The 15503-nt window shown below is 42.1% G+C and overlaps 1 protein-coding gene across 2 annotated transcripts in view; it reads left to right on the top strand.

Annotated features, from left to right (window-relative positions):
- LOC128657282 (gastrula zinc finger protein XlCGF57.1-like) overlaps nucleotides 1–15503 on the top strand; it is a 163489-nt gene that overhangs the window by 97667 nt on the left and 50319 nt on the right. For both annotated transcript variants that reach the window (XM_053711563.1, XM_053711564.1), the window contains exon 5: nucleotides 459–566. In XM_053711563.1, coding sequence (XP_053567538.1) covers nucleotides 459–566 — 108 coding nt within the window. The remainder of the gene's footprint in view (nucleotides 1–458; nucleotides 567–15503) is intronic.

The following is a 15503-nucleotide window of genomic DNA, read 5'->3' on the forward strand; positions in this document are numbered from 1 at the left end:
TGAGTGTACATGTGGGACGTGAGCGCAGGTGAGTGTACATGTGGGATGTGAGCGCAGGTGAGTGTACATGTGGGATGTGAGTGCAGGTGACTGTACATGTTGGATGTGAGCGCATGTGAGTGTACATGTGGGATGTGTCTGAGGAATACAGGGTTCAATTGAGTGTACATGTGTGATGTATCTAAGGGGCACAGGCAAATGTATGTTAGTGACATGTCTGATAAAATCAGGGCACAGGAAAGTGAGTGTATGTTTGTCACCTATGTAAGGGATACATGGCGAAGGTGAATGTACGCATATTCATTATCTGAGGGATACAGGGCACATGTGAATGTATGCTTGTGATAGGTTTGAGGGATGCAGGGCACAGGTGATTGTGCATGTGTGATGTTCAGATATCATTTCCTTGTGCAGTGCTAAACAGCTAAAATGTAACCATATTTATATAATGTATGCAGGTAATGTTAAGACTGAAGTCACAGTTAATGCTGAACGACCACATGATCTGCATGTAAAGAGTCAGCAGGAAGATGTGAAGCAGGAAATCAGTGACAATATCAGTACAGGTGAGTGAGTGCACATGTGTGTGATGTGTCTGAGGGAAACAGATTATATACCCCACTAAGCACAGGGAGGGTTTTATTAGGGGAGAGAACCCTCATCTGCTACCAATAAAACATATAGATGAAAACTAATCTCTTATGTGTAGGGGATAGAGATAATCTGAATTCCAAGTTTAAATGCAATGAGTGTAAACGTCAAGTGGGCTATTCTGATTACTTTTACTCTTTTTATTTAAAAAAAAAAAACTTTTTTGTCCTATTTAATTTGTTGATATATCTGACATTTTCTCTCATATTGTGTTACATTGTCCCCCAGAAGCCATACATGTCATGATAACTGAGACTTTTTTTAAATAAATTATCGTTTAGAAATCATATCCTGTTTAGATGTCTTTAGTGTATTTGCTTCTGTAAATGGTGTCACTAGATCTGTACACTATATACAAGGTGAGATCTAACTTATGATCTATAAAGTGCCATAAAAACCTCACTTTTTTTGCTGCTAATACTTGTCTATGTATAACCTGCCGTCCTGCATGTGTTTCCTGCTACATTAGTGTTGTGGTACCTAGGCAGATGTTCCCGTACTGCTGAGCGGAACTGGAGTTCAGCTACCTTTCTTCACTACAAGTTCATCTTGACCTCCTACTACTCTGCTTTTAATCTTTATAAGCAACATTATTTCTCTACTCTTTCTTCAACCCCAAAACGTCTGTTCTCATTTTCAATACTATTCTCCTCCCACCCCCACCTACTAATACAACTTCTCTGTCAGCTCAAGATTTTGCCAGCCACTTCAAGAACAAAATTGATTCCATCAGAAACAAAGTGGGCTCCCAACATACTTCCTGCCTCTCACCCCCTCAAAAGCTTGCAATCAACTAAAACCCACATAGCCATATATTTAGCTCTTTTGCCCCTGTTACTGAGTAAGAAGTTTCTGCACGTATACTGTGCTCTTGCCTCACTACCTGTCCCCTCAAACCCATCCCCTCACAGCTACTCCCCTCCCTCTCTTCTACACTTACACTATACTCACACAGATTTTCATCCTCTCCCTCATCACCGGTACATTTCCCTTATCTCTAAAACATGCACTAGTCACACCTATCCTCAAAAAACCTTCTCTCGATCCAACCTCCCCATCCAACCACCGCCCTATTTCCCAACTCCCTCTTGCCTCAAAGCTTCTTGAAAAGCTGGTATATGCACATCTATCCCAGTTCCTTACATTAAACTCCCTCCTTGACCCACTGCAATCTGGATTTCACCCCATCACTCCACAGAGACAGCAATCATTAAAGTTACCAATGACCTACTTACAGCAAAATCCAAAGGCCACTTCTCTCTGCTTATCCTCTTTGATCTGTCTGCAGTCTTTGATACTATTGACCACACTCTTTTGCTCCCAAACCTTCAATCCTTCTGCATTTCTGACACAGCCCTCTCGTTGTCTCTCTTCCTACCTGTCTAACCATACCTTTAGTGTAGCCTTCTCTTGGGCTTCCTCTGCCCCGTCACCACTTTCTGTTGGGGTACCGCAAGGCTCTGTCCTCGGTCCCCTTCTCTTCTCAATCTACACGTTATCATTAGGTTCCTTAATAACGTCGCACAGGTTTCAATATCATTTGTATGCCGACGACACCCAAATCTACCTCTCTGCACCAGACCTATCTCCTTGCTAACTTGTGTCACTAACTGTCTTTCTCACATCTCTTCCTGGATGTCCTCTCACTACCTTAAGCTAAATCTCTCCAAAACTGAGCTCCTTATTTTCCCTCCTTTTTCTAAAATCTCCACCCCATCTCTCTATAACTGTCAACAACTACATCATCACCCCGACCCCACATGCCCGATGTCTTGGGGGTCACATTTGACTCAGATCTTTCTTTCACTCCTCACATTCAGTCCTTGGCTAAATCCTGTCGCTTCCACCTTAAAAACATCTCTAAAATTAGACATTTCCTTAAACAAGACACAACTAAGATTTTAATCCACTCTCTCATCCTTTCCCGCATCGATAACTGCAACTCTGTCCTCTCTAGTCTCCCTAGCTTCTGCCTAGCTCCTTTACAATCCATAATGAATGACTCTGCCAGGCTCATCTTCCTTACACGTCGGCACCTCTCTGCCAATCCCTTTGCTGGCTTCCTCTTGCCTCCAGGAATAAACACAAAATTCTGACACTGACATACAAGGCCCTAAACTGCACTGTTCCCTCCTATATCTCAGACCTTGTCTCCAGATACTCTACCTTCCCCTTTGCTCTGCTCACAACCTCCTCCTCTCTTGTTACCTCCTCACATTCCTGTTTACAGGACTTCTCCAGACTGGCTCCCATCTAATGGAACTCTCTACCTCGCTCCACAAGACTCTCCCCTAGTTTTGAAAGCTTCAAGCGCTCCCCAAATACTCTACTATTCAGGGACGCATACAACCTACACTAACCTTTCCTTATACCAGTTTCTCTCCTCCATTACTATCCGCCATGAACCCCCTTAGCATGTAAGCCTAAGAGCCCAACTGTTTGCAGATCACCTTCATAAGAGCTGACTACAACAGTTGGGCTCTTAGGCTTATATGCTAAGGGGGTTCATGGTGGATAGTAATGGAGGAGAGAAACTAGTATAAGCTAGGGAGACCAGAGAGGACAGAGTTGCAGTTATCGATGCGGGAAAGGATGAGAGAGTGGATTAAAATCTTAGTTGTGTCTTGTTTAAGGAAATGTCTAATTTTAGAGATGTTTTTAAGGTGGAAGCGACAGTATTTAGCCAAGGATGCTTAGACTACCAGGATAAGGTCAAAATCTTGAGGGTATACTAAAGCTTACTAAATACCCCACTTATTGAGGGGAATATTTTTTTTTATCTTCCAAGATTTCTCTGTTGACACAGCAAATAAGAGATACATGCTGATTCTGACCTGTACCCATCTTATTAATCCTGGAATTAACGCCACTATCATTTATCCTGCCAAACTAAAGATCACAATAGAAGATAAAACTCAAATGTTTGAAAACCTAGTTTAAGCCCAAGAGTACTTAGCTGAAAAAAAGATAAAGTTTTAATCTGATTAATGAATGGGAAAAATCATTCTATAAGTGATTGATGCTGATTGAATATAAATACCATGTTTTTCATTTTCTTTGTGTCTTTCCTTTTTTTTTTTTTCTTCTCCCTCTCTCTCTTTCCTCCCGCTCCCTCTCCATTGATGTTGGCTGTTAAGCTTTCCCATATAAAATAAATGAGTCTAAAACTAATTTCATGGAATATATTTGAAGTAACATCCCCTATTAAGAGAGAAACAATATTAAAACATATCAAACATCTGCATACTGATATTGCATTTATACAGGAGACTCATCTTTCCAAATTAGAATCCGAGAAACTAAAGACTTGCTGGGTAGGCAAAAAATTTTTTACTCCCTGTAAGAAAAGAAAAAAAAGGAGTAGCTAAGCTATCATGTTTAAAAATTTTATAACCAAATATTGACACTGTGCAATGTTTATAGTCCTAATAAAAGAGACATATCTTTATGTGACAAAATACAAAATAGAATAATTACTAACTTGAATACTAACATCATAATAGGCGGGGATTTTAATATTGCTCACTTGGCCAACTTGGATAGGATGGGGAAATCATCTGATAATAGGGCAAACTCTAGAGAGACTAAATAGTATAAACACATACTTAAAGGGACAGTCTACACCAGAATTTTTATTGTTTTAACAGATAATCCCTTTATTACCTATTCCCCAGTTTTGCATAACCAACACAGTTATAATAATATACTTTTAACCTCTGTGATTATCTTGTATCTAAGCCTCTGCAAACTGCCCCTTTTTTCAGTTCTTTTGACAGACTTGCAGTCTAGCCAATCAGTGCCTGCTCCCAGATAACTTCACGTGCACGAGCACAGTGTTATCTATATGAAATACGTGAACTAACACCCTCTAGTGGTGAAAAACTGTTAAAATGCAATTTGAAAAGAGGTGGGCTTCAAGGTTAGCATATGAACCTCCTAGGTTAAGCTTTCAACTAAGAATACCAAGAGAACAAAGCAAAATTGGTGATAAAAGTAAATTGGAAAATTGTTTAAAATTACATGCTCTATCTCAATCATGAAAGTTTATTTTGGCCTAGACTGTCCCTTTAAACAACTGAATGTTAAAGATATTTGGAGGCTGAAAAATCCAAAAAGAGAATATACATGTCTATCAAAAGCTCACAAGACACACTCACGCATAGATTACTTCTTGATTTCCCCAGCGCTGATAGATAGGATAAAAAACGTAGAAATAAAAATAAATTACTCTGTCAGATCATTCTCCAATTACTATGGAACTTACACTAAATAAACGAATAAAAAAATTCAGGGTTGCGGTTCCCACGATACCTGATAAATAATAATAAGTTTGCACAATTTTTAAAAAATAAATGGGAAGAATTTCTACACTTTAATAAAGATTATTTGTAAAAAATTGAAACTTTTTGGAAGGCTTTTAAATGTGTGATCAGAGGAGATATAATTGCATATATGATAGCTTTAAAATAAAAAAGATAAAACTTAGATCAGAACAATTGGCACCCCAACTATCAAATGCATATAATAGATAGTTAACAAATAGAAATCTGGGAAATTGGAATAAATATATTGAAGCAAAAGCTGATAGAGATAAAAAATGTTTTTGTATATCTTTGTCTTTATTGATTTTCAAAAGATAATGCATACAATACAAATAATAGAGGTGGGTATACATTCTTAACCTGGGAACGTGTACCCTTCTTTTACAAACATTTCATATTGATTAGGTGTTTCTTTTTTGTTGTTGTACATATCAGTGCTTGCTACATGCTTGTCTTTGGCAAGTCAGTGTCGAAGCCGATGGAATAATGCTGTTGAGTGTTGGGAAAGTTCTCATGACAACCAATTATACAATTAACAAATTAGCAGAACATTAACTTTATAAACACCATAACTAAAAAGAAAAAAATAATCAGTAAAAGTAATCATAATATTGCCAAAGTCATTGCCGTAATAATAAGCGTTTAAATAGTAATATGATTTCTTTTGATATTAAGGAAAGGTGGTCTTCATTAGTATCACCCCTGAACAGTTTGTGTGTAAGATTCCCAAAAGAATACCATGTCCCTATATAGATCTAATTTTCTTAGTTTCCAATAATAAAATCTTTCCAATACAATAGTAGTTTCAACTAATTGAGGCCAATTTAACAAATGTCTTGCGGACCTGATCCGACAGTGCGGATCAGGTCCGCAAGACATCGCTGAATGCGGAGAGCAATACGCTCTCTGTATTCAGCATTGCACCAGCAGCTCTTGTGAGCTGCTGGTGCAATGCCGCCCCCTGCAGACTCGCGGCCAATGGGTCGCCAGCAGGGGGTGTCAATCAACCCGATCGTACTCAATCGGGTTGAATTCCGGCGATACCTGTCCGCCTCATCAGAGCAGGCGGACAGGGTTATGGAGCAGCAGTCTTTAATCTGAAGACTCGCCAGAAACACGGGCCGTCAAGCTCCGTTCGGATGTTGATAGATAGGCCCCATTGTCTCCAATCTGTCAAAGTAGGAATTTTTGACGATTTCCAGTTCCTTGGGATTAGTTGTTTTGCTGCATTAAGGAGTAGCATAAAGAGGCTTTTTTAATTTTACATGTCACTTCTGGATTAGCTTGTAAGAGTGCTATTTCTGGTGTAAGTTTTAACTGGATATTCAAGGCTAGCTCTACTTAAGTGGATATTTGTGTCCAGTATGCATGTATATCCTTACAATCCCACTAAATGTGTAACATGTCCCCCCTATAACCACATCCTCTCCAACATCTATCATTGGCTGATGGAAAGAAATATTTAATTTTAGTTGGTGTCAAGTACCATCTTGTTGTCATTACCTTTATGTTGGTTTCTAGGGCTCTGGTTGAATGTGCCGATTTTGCTAGAGATCTGAACCTAGCTGTCCAGATTTTTTTGGTGATATTTTTACCTAGTTCTTTTTCTCATCCTTGCAGCATAGGCAGGAAGGGAAGGCATTTGGCATTTTAAAATCAGTTTGTAAAGAACAGAGATTAATTTTCTTCATAAATGGAAAGAGTCCACAGCTGCATTCATTACTTTTGGGAATCCAGAACCTGGCCACCAGGAGGAGGCAAAGACACCCCAGCCAAAGTCTTAAATACCTCTCCCACTTTTCCCATCCCCCAGTCATTGTTTGCCTTTCGTCCCAGGAGGTTGGCAGAGAATTGTGTCAGAAGTTTTTTCGATAGTCTCTTATGGAGGGTAGTACTCTTTGGAATGGGACTGAAGTTTTAAGTAGTCCTGTCAGCCTCTCAGTGAGAGCATGGCTGAAAGTTAGAGTCTGGAGATGCAGGGAGAGTCTTCTTGCGAAACCATCCCGACTCAGATTAACAACTCCATCAGCAATCAGCATTGACGAGTTTCACTGCCTGCTTTCTTCTCTCAAGTCCATGGCAGAAGTTATGCTTCTATCTGTCACACTGTAAGATCATTTCATTCTACTTTCATCATGGATGTATTGTAATTACAAATGTTTATCCGAGAGGCTGCAGCTTTGCGGGAATTACTTAAACACAGGGTCTCAGTGAGGCTCCTTTTGTATCTTGGAATCAAGAGTTAATATCTCCTGAGAGGGGTTACTGAACAGGGTTTTTTTTAATCATGTTTGGTATATGATTTTGTCTGCTAATGTGTAGTGATACTGAGACTCATAGCTATTTCGGAACATAACAGCCTTTTTGCAAGTGATGCTGCCTTTGCGGTCGGGCACGCTTTTTCATGGACTACGCGGTACACCCTGTGACCGGATGTGGTCACGTTCTGGCTCTCCATTTTCGCATTCCTGACCGTGTGGCAACAGAGAAATTCTGGTTCGCTGGTGTCTGGTTCATAGGAGGTGGTGAGTGCCCCAGCCATTGGGGGTGTTAGATGCCGGTTATATTTTTCTTATTGGTCCATTTTTTTATCAATATCCTAGTTATGGAGGATTCTGATTTTTTTGGAGACGGATGTCTCTGATTCTGATTCTACTTCTTGCGAAGAGTATGAATTGGCCCGGGTGATACACGCCCATCAGTTATGTTCCAAATGCCGTTTTAGAGTGCTCCGTTCCTCGGGATCGGGGAACCAGGGGCCCGCTGAGCTATCTGCCTCTGGGGATTCTGCTTCCCGCGAGGCGAGTTCCCTACAACCATCTCTTACTACCCATGCAGGTAACCCAAACGTGGCTTGTCCTTCTCTGGAGGGTGACTTGTTTCCTCCAGAGGTTACGACACGGTTCCGCTAAGCCATATCCTTGGCGCTGGTGCATTTACATCTCCCAGGAGTGTGTTTACGATATTGTCCGTGTTCAGTTAACCAGGACTCGTCAGGCGTGGGATCGCCTGGTCCAGTTCAGCCCTCTGGGGGAGCAACTGTCCCTGAGGCTTCAGGAGGTCAACCTTCGGGGCCAGAGTCATCTTTTGCCCCGGTGGAGGTAAGTTTTGCTTTTTGTTATAGACTGGCGCGCCTTCGTGCTCTACTGAGGCACATTTTGGCGTTGCTGGAGGATCCCACTCTTAATGGGGTGGTGGATCATCAGTGATTTGCTGCGAATGGCATGCATGATTAGACATAAGGGGATGAAGTAATCTTCTTATAGTCTGTTTATTGAGTATCTTTCCAGTTCTGAGTTTGGAAGATTCGGATTCCTGTTGGGCTGGTCCTGCAGGTGTGTCCGTTCTTCCTGGGCGATAACCTACGGGTTGCGTTATCTTTTATTTTATTCCGGTTAGGATGAATTTTATTTGGTTTAACGCTCATGTTTGTAATGATATTCTCTTTGGGGAATTTTTCTTCTCTGGAATCGATAATCCAAATTTTGTGGTTGCACTGTTTACTTCTACAGAAGTTTGTTCATGAGGATGTGTTGGTCCTCTGTTTGTCTGTTGTTTATCTCTCCCTCTTAGGGGGTGACTTTTGTGGCCTTGTTAGTGCTGGGGACCCTTGGTTTCAGGCTGGTCCTGACTGGGTACAATCCCTTCTGTCCTTAAGGCCTATTCAGACACATGAGGGCCTAGTTATCAACGTGTCTACTTTTCCTGCCTTCGCCGGCCCAATACGCCCGCCTAAGCTCGCCTCACATCGCCGCCGCGGACCTGCAAAAATTTGCCTAAGTTATCAAAAAAGCTGTCAAAAAGCCGCGCACCAAGTACGGGGCGATGAGCAGCGGACTGTGAGAGTTATCACTCATCCGATCTCGCTGCTCTTCGGCTTTTTCACATCTTTCTTGCTAGACTGTCACTAAGCACCCGCACTATACTATACTGTTCTACCCCCTATACCGGCGCCCCCGGAGCCTCCCGCAACTAAATAAAGTTACTAACCCCTAAACCGCCGCTCCTAGACCCCGCCACAACTCTTATAAATGTATTAACCCCTAAACCGCCGCTCCCGGACACCGCTGCCATCTACATTATACCTAGTAACCCCTATCCTGCCCCCCCCCTATACCATCGCCCTCAATAATAAAGTTATTAACCCCTATCCTGCTGATCCCGCACCTCGCCGCAACCTATATTAAATTTATTAACCCCTATCCTGCCCCCCCTACACCGTCGCCACCTATAATAAATTTATTAACCCCTATCCTGCCCCCCACTACACCGCTGCCACTGTAATAAAATTATTAACCCCTAAACCTAAGTCTAACACTAACCCTAACACCCCCCCTAACTTAAATATTAATTAAATAAATCTAAATAATATTTCTATTATGAACTAAATTAATCCTATTTAAAACTAAATACCTTTAAAATAAAGGGTATGTGGGTGGTGGGTTTTAATGTTGGGGGGGTTGTATTTTTCTTTTACAGGCAAAAGAGCTGAATTCTTTGGGGCATGCCCCCACAAAAGGCTCTTTTAAGGGCTGGTAAGGTAAAAGAGCTTTGAACTTTTTTAATTTAGAATAGGGTAGGGCATTTTTTTTATTTTGGGGGGCTTTGTTATTTTATTAGGGGGCTTAGATTAGGTGTAAGTAGCTTAAAATTGTTGTAATATTTTTAAAATGTTTGTAACTTATTTTTTTTATTTTTTGTAACTTAGCTTTTTTTTTGTACTTTAGTTAGTTTATGTAATTGTATTTAATTGTAGTTATTTGTATTTAATTTATTTAATTCATTTAAAGATAGTGTAGTGTTAGGTTTAATTGTAACTTAGGTTAGGATTTATTTTACAGATAATTTTGTATTTCTTTTAGCTAGGTAGTTATTAAATAGTTAATAACTATTTAATAACTATTCTAACTAGCTAAAATAAATACAAAGTTACCTGTAAAATAAATATAAATCCTAAGATAGCTACAATGTAATTATTATTTATATTGTAGCTATATTAGGGTTTATTTTAAAGGTAAGTATTTAGTTTTAAATAGGATTAATTTAGTTCATAATAGAAATATTATTATTTAGGGTTAGTGTTAGACTTAGGTTTAGGGGTTAATAAATTTATTACAGTGGCGGCGGTGTAGGGGGGGCAGGATAGGGGTTAATAAATGTATTATAGGTGGCGACGGTGTAGGGGGGGCAGGATAGGGGTTAATAAATGTATTATAGGTAGCGATGGTGTAGGGGGCAGATTAGGGGTTAATAAATTTAATATAGGTTGCGGGGGTCCGGGAGCCACGGTTTAGGGGTTAAACTATTTATTTAGTTGCGGCGAGGTGCGGGATCGGCAGGATAGGGGTTAATAACTTTATTATAGAGGGCGGCGGTATAGGGGGGGCAGGATAGGGGTTACTAGGTATAATGTAGGTGGCAGTGGGCTCCGGGAGCGGCGGTTTAGGGGTTAATATGTATAGAGTAGCTTGCGGTGGGCTCCAGGAGTGGCGGTTTAGGGGTTAACATATTTATTATAGTGTCGGTGGGCTCCGGGAGCGGCGGTTTAGGGGTTAACATATTTATTATAGTGTCTGTGGGCTCCGGGAGCAGCGGTTTAGGGGTTAATATGTATAGAGTAGCTTGGGGTGGGCTCCGGGAGCGGCGGTTTAGGGGGTAATAATTTTATTTAGTTGCGGCGGTGTAGGGGGGACAGATTAGTGGTGTTTAGACTCGGGGTACATGTTAGGGTGTTAGGTGCAGACATCTCCCGTAGGAATCAATGGGATGTCTGGCAGCAGCGAACTTGTACTTTCGCTATGGTCAGACTCCCATTGATTCCTATGGGATCCGCCGCCTCCAGGGTGGCGGATTGAAAACCAGGTACGCTGGGCCGTAAAAGTGCCGAGCGTACCTGCTAGTTTTTTGATAACTAGCAAAAGTAGTCAGATTGTGCCGCACTTGTGTGCGGAACATCTGGAGTGACGTAAGAATCGATCGAAGTTTACGTCACAAAATTCTACTTTTGCCGGTCTCTAGCCTTTGATAACTAAGGCGAATCAGCCTCGCCACAAATACGCTGCGGAATTCCAGCGTATTTGAGGTTGACGGCTTTATAACTAGGCCCCATGGCGTCTGCTATGCCTGACTGGTCCGGTTAGGGCGCAGAGTTCCACTATTATTATTTATTTATTTTTAATTTTAAGCTTGCATTCTGAGAAGACTTGATGGTTCGTGGTTCGCCTAGGGGCATGGGGGATTGTGCCTTATTAGCCTTTCAATATAGTCGGCCGGACTCTGTTGAGATCTGCTGCGACAAAATCTGTTGGTTCTGATTCTGCGGGATCTAGCTTGTTTCCTTCCCATAGTGGGTTAGAAGTTGAAGGATTTAGGTCCTTCATGCAGGCAGTTCCTGGCGGTCTTGCCTTTCAAGGTTCCTTGGGATTGTCCTTTTAGGACTTGTTCCTTCTTGAGGTCTCTTCCTTCGGTTAGAGACTGGCTGGACTCAGTCAGTTTTTTCTTAGAATTTTTTTTTTTGCTGTTTAAGTTAGGAAGTTGAGGGCCGTGCGGCTCTTTTCTGCTTCCGGGAGCTCGTTATTTCCATAATAGGGACGATAGACGGTTTTCTCCTCCTTTCCAAGCTTTGCTTAGGAGATTTTTCCACAAGGGTTCGGGATGCTCTGCATTCTTCTTCCTTGGGTGTGGTCCTCCAGAAGGATACTCTGAGAGGGTTATGGGCCTAGTCTATTCTGCTCTCTCTCTTTGGGTGATCTCTGTCCTCGTAATTATTCCCTTAATCTTGGAGTTTGTGTGTGTGGTCCTTGGTGCCTTTGGGCTCGGGAGTAGTTGTGTGACTACGGCCTAGCACCTTATTGGTGGGGAGTGGCCTTCTGTTATAGGTGTTCTCTTCCCTTTGGGCTGGGAATTTATGAGTGAGTCCTCTACCCGTTTCTCCGGGTTAGCCCGGATCTTATCCCTGTGAGGTATGATTTTTCAGATGGGGTACTTGTTTTAAATGACTCTGGGTCCAGGGTTCTTGTTTCGGATCCTTATTGGATGTTTGGAGACTTATGATCCTGTGTACTGGTTTGGGGCGGCCCAGTTTTTCAATGGGGACTATATTCGTCCTTGGACGGTGTGTGCTGCCTTTTTTACGTGGAGTTTTTCTCTGTTGTATTCTCAGTTGTGTTCGGATGATTCTTCATTTGGTCTTCAACTTGATTAGTCTATGGCTTCTCACGTCTCTGTGGGCATATGTGCTGTTCCTTATCTGTGCCCTTCCCTTTGGGGGGTAGTTTGACTTCTTCAGAAGTGGGGGTCCCTCTCTCTAGAGGGTTGTTGTCCTGCCCTGTGTGCAGGAGGAGCTGGGCCTTGTTAGCGCTCGAGTTAGTGTGGCAATCTCATAATCTGAAGGTCTTGAGTTCAGGCCTCTCTCAAGGCACTTGTTCTCGGAGCAAGTGTCTTTTATATATGTAGCGGCAGCATTCTGCGGCTTGTTTGACCAACTGTTTGGAGAGTAAACTCTCTGTGTCGAGACTGTCACAGAAAGTTGTGCCAGGTCTGCCTAAGAATCTATTTTGCACTTTTCTCTGTACCACGTTCTAGGTGGTATCCTTGGAAGTGCCTTTTATTTGGATGAGTGAATGTGTTGGCACCCGAGCTCTGTTGGGGTGGGTGTCACCCACCCATTCTTCCACTCCCTGGGGTACTTATGGTTGGGGTCATTTTGGGTCCCCTGTCTATCAGACATGTCTGTCGCTTGGGCTGGTCCAGTGTTTGGAGCAGGATTTGAAATCTGTTGCTCTGCTAATTTTGTCCTTGAGTTGTTCGAAGTTTGGTGAACCTTCCTTTCCACGTGCTGACTGTTGTGGCCTAGTGATTAACAAGCCCGGTTTGAGAGCTCATGGTTTAGAGTTCGAACCCAGTCATGGGCCTTTGTGCACTTATACATTATCAAAAAAAAAAAAAAAAAGAAGCAAATCTTTTAAGATCATGTGGGAAGGATTGGCGGGGTCCTCTGGTGGCTGGATGCCTGGCAAGCTGTAGGTTTGGGTTTGAATCTCTCCTCAACTGCTTCCACTTGCTTTGCAAGTATTCAAATTTCTAGTGTCACCTAGGATGACTGCAGAGTGCAATGTTTTGACTCTTCAGGTGTTGCCGTCAAGGGTTTACCTATCTGAGCTTGTTGCGCGAGGTTTACGGTTTCGGAAAATTTAGATATTCTAAACTGTCTCTACAGTTTCTGGGGTCCTTCGTCTTCAGTCACCTTCTAGGGTGCGGATGTACTTTATTTAAGGAAAGATTCTCTTCTCTGTTTCAGTCTCTGGGTCTTGATCCCGTGGATTCTGTGCAAACTGGGGTCTGGGTGTTGCCTCCCTTGTTCTGCGAGACCGGTTGGGTTTCTGTTGGCTTGGCCCCGGTTTCTCTGGGGTTTTTCGCTTTGGGGCTCGTTTGGGCCCTATTTATGGTCTTCATTTGTGCTCTAATTATGGTTCTCTGTAATCCTTTATTGGATGTCTCTGTGTCCTTTCCCCTTTTTGGGGAATACGGTTGTTTGATCTCATTCTCTAGTAAGGGGTGTGTTGTTAGAACGGCTGTCTGTTGACGGTATCTCTTGGAGGCTTGTTGGCTCAGTCGAGTCTAGTCCCTGCGGTCTCTAGCAAGGCTTCTGGACTATCTGCGGGTCAGTGTCTTTGGGCCTTTTCCTTTTTTCAAAGTGTTTATCTCGACTTCGGACGAAACTAAGTAGGTGTTTTAAGCCTGGTGCCCTCAGAATGGGCCGCCTTTTCTACCCTCCCGTTTTAGCATTCAGTGTCCTCTATAGCTTGGGTATTGTTTTCCCAAAAGGTATGAATGCAGCTGTGGACTCTTTCCGTTTATGAAGAAAAACTTAAATTATGCTTACCTGATAATTTTATTTTCTTCAGACGGAAAGAGTCCACAGCTCCCCGCCCGTATTTTTTCTGGGGGGCGTCTGTTATTTTTGTTCTTCTGGCACCTTTTCACCCTATGTTTCTTCTACTGTTCCTTGTCCCTTGGGAGAATGGATGGGGGAAGTGGGAGAGGTATTTAAGCCTTTGGCTGGGGTGTCTTTGCCTGCTTCTGGTGGCCAGGTTCTGAATTCCCAAAAGTAATGAATGCAGCTGTGGACACTTTACGTCTGAAGAAAATAAAATTATCAGGTAAGCATAACTTGTTTTTCTCCAACATTGGTGTGTCCGGTCCACGGCTTCATCCTTACTTGTGGGATATTATCTTCCCCTACAGGAAATGGCAAAGAGAGCACCCAGCAAGAGCTGTCCATATAGCCCCCCTCTGGCTCCGCCCCCCCAGTCATTCTCTTTGCCGCTCTGAACAAGTAGCATCTCCACGGGGATGGTAAAGAGTATGTGGTGTTAGTTGTAGTTTTTTATTTCTTCTATCAAGAGTTTGTTATTTTAAAATAGTGCCGGTTTGTACTATTTACTCTACAACAGAAAATGAAGAAGATTTCTGTTAAAGAGGAATATGATTTTAGCAGTAGTAACTAAAATCTATTGCTGTTCCCACGCAGGGCTGTTGAAACCAGAGAACTTCAGTTGGGGGGAACAGTTTGCAGGCTTATCTGCTTCAGGTATGATCAGTCATATTTCTAACAAGACATGTTAATGCTAGAAGACTGTCAGTTTTCCCTTAAGGGGTAAGTAAGCCATTTTCTTAGACTCATAACAGATTAAGGCTTATAAATGGGCTCTATACTGGTTGACACTATTGTGGGCTAAATCGATTGATTTATTTCATATTTAGATGGCATTTTGAGTGTTTTGTGTAATTAAAAGCACTTTTGGGAACGTGTTTATTCGCCTGGCATTTAGTTAGACTTCTATTTCAGTCAGAAAGGCCCCTTCACTCTGGTATGCAGAGGAAGGAGGCCTCGTTTTCGCGCCTCAATTGCGCAGTTTACTTCCATGGCAGTGCATGCAGCTTCATGTGAGGGGTCCTGTGGCTACTAAAACGGACTCAGGAAGGTTTATTTCAGTGCTGAATAACTCTCAGGGAAGGTAAAAAGCCGCAGCAAGGCTGTGGCAGTGATTGTAGTGTACTAAAATTGTTGAATTGAACAAATAGCTCCGGTTTGCTCATTTTAAGGGTTAAAGTCTTGAAACTGGGTGTGCAATACTTTCAAGGCATTAGGACTCTGGGGTGCAAATTTTGTAAAAATCGGACATTGCCTTCATAGTTTTTCAAAATATCAGAAATAAAGTGTGCTTGTTTATTATTTAAAGAGACAGTAACGCTTTTCTTTAAAAACGCTTTTATTGCATTATTAGCCTGCCAAATTCTGTCTAACATGTCTATACCTTCAGATGGCTTATGTTCTGTGTGTATGGAAGCCAAGGTGGTGCCCCCTATTAATGTATGCGCAAATTGTGTCATAGCGTCCAAACAAAGTAAGGACAGTACTGTCACATTTAATAAGATTGCCCAAGATGATTCTTCTAATGAAGGTAGTGGGGATAGTTCATCATCCGCTCCTTCTGTGTCAACACCAGTTTTGCCCGCGCAGGAGAT

This window comes from Bombina bombina, chromosome 4, assembly GCF_027579735.1.
Source record: "Bombina bombina isolate aBomBom1 chromosome 4, aBomBom1.pri, whole genome shotgun sequence".
NCBI lineage: Eukaryota > Metazoa > Chordata > Amphibia > Anura > Bombinatoridae > Bombina > Bombina bombina.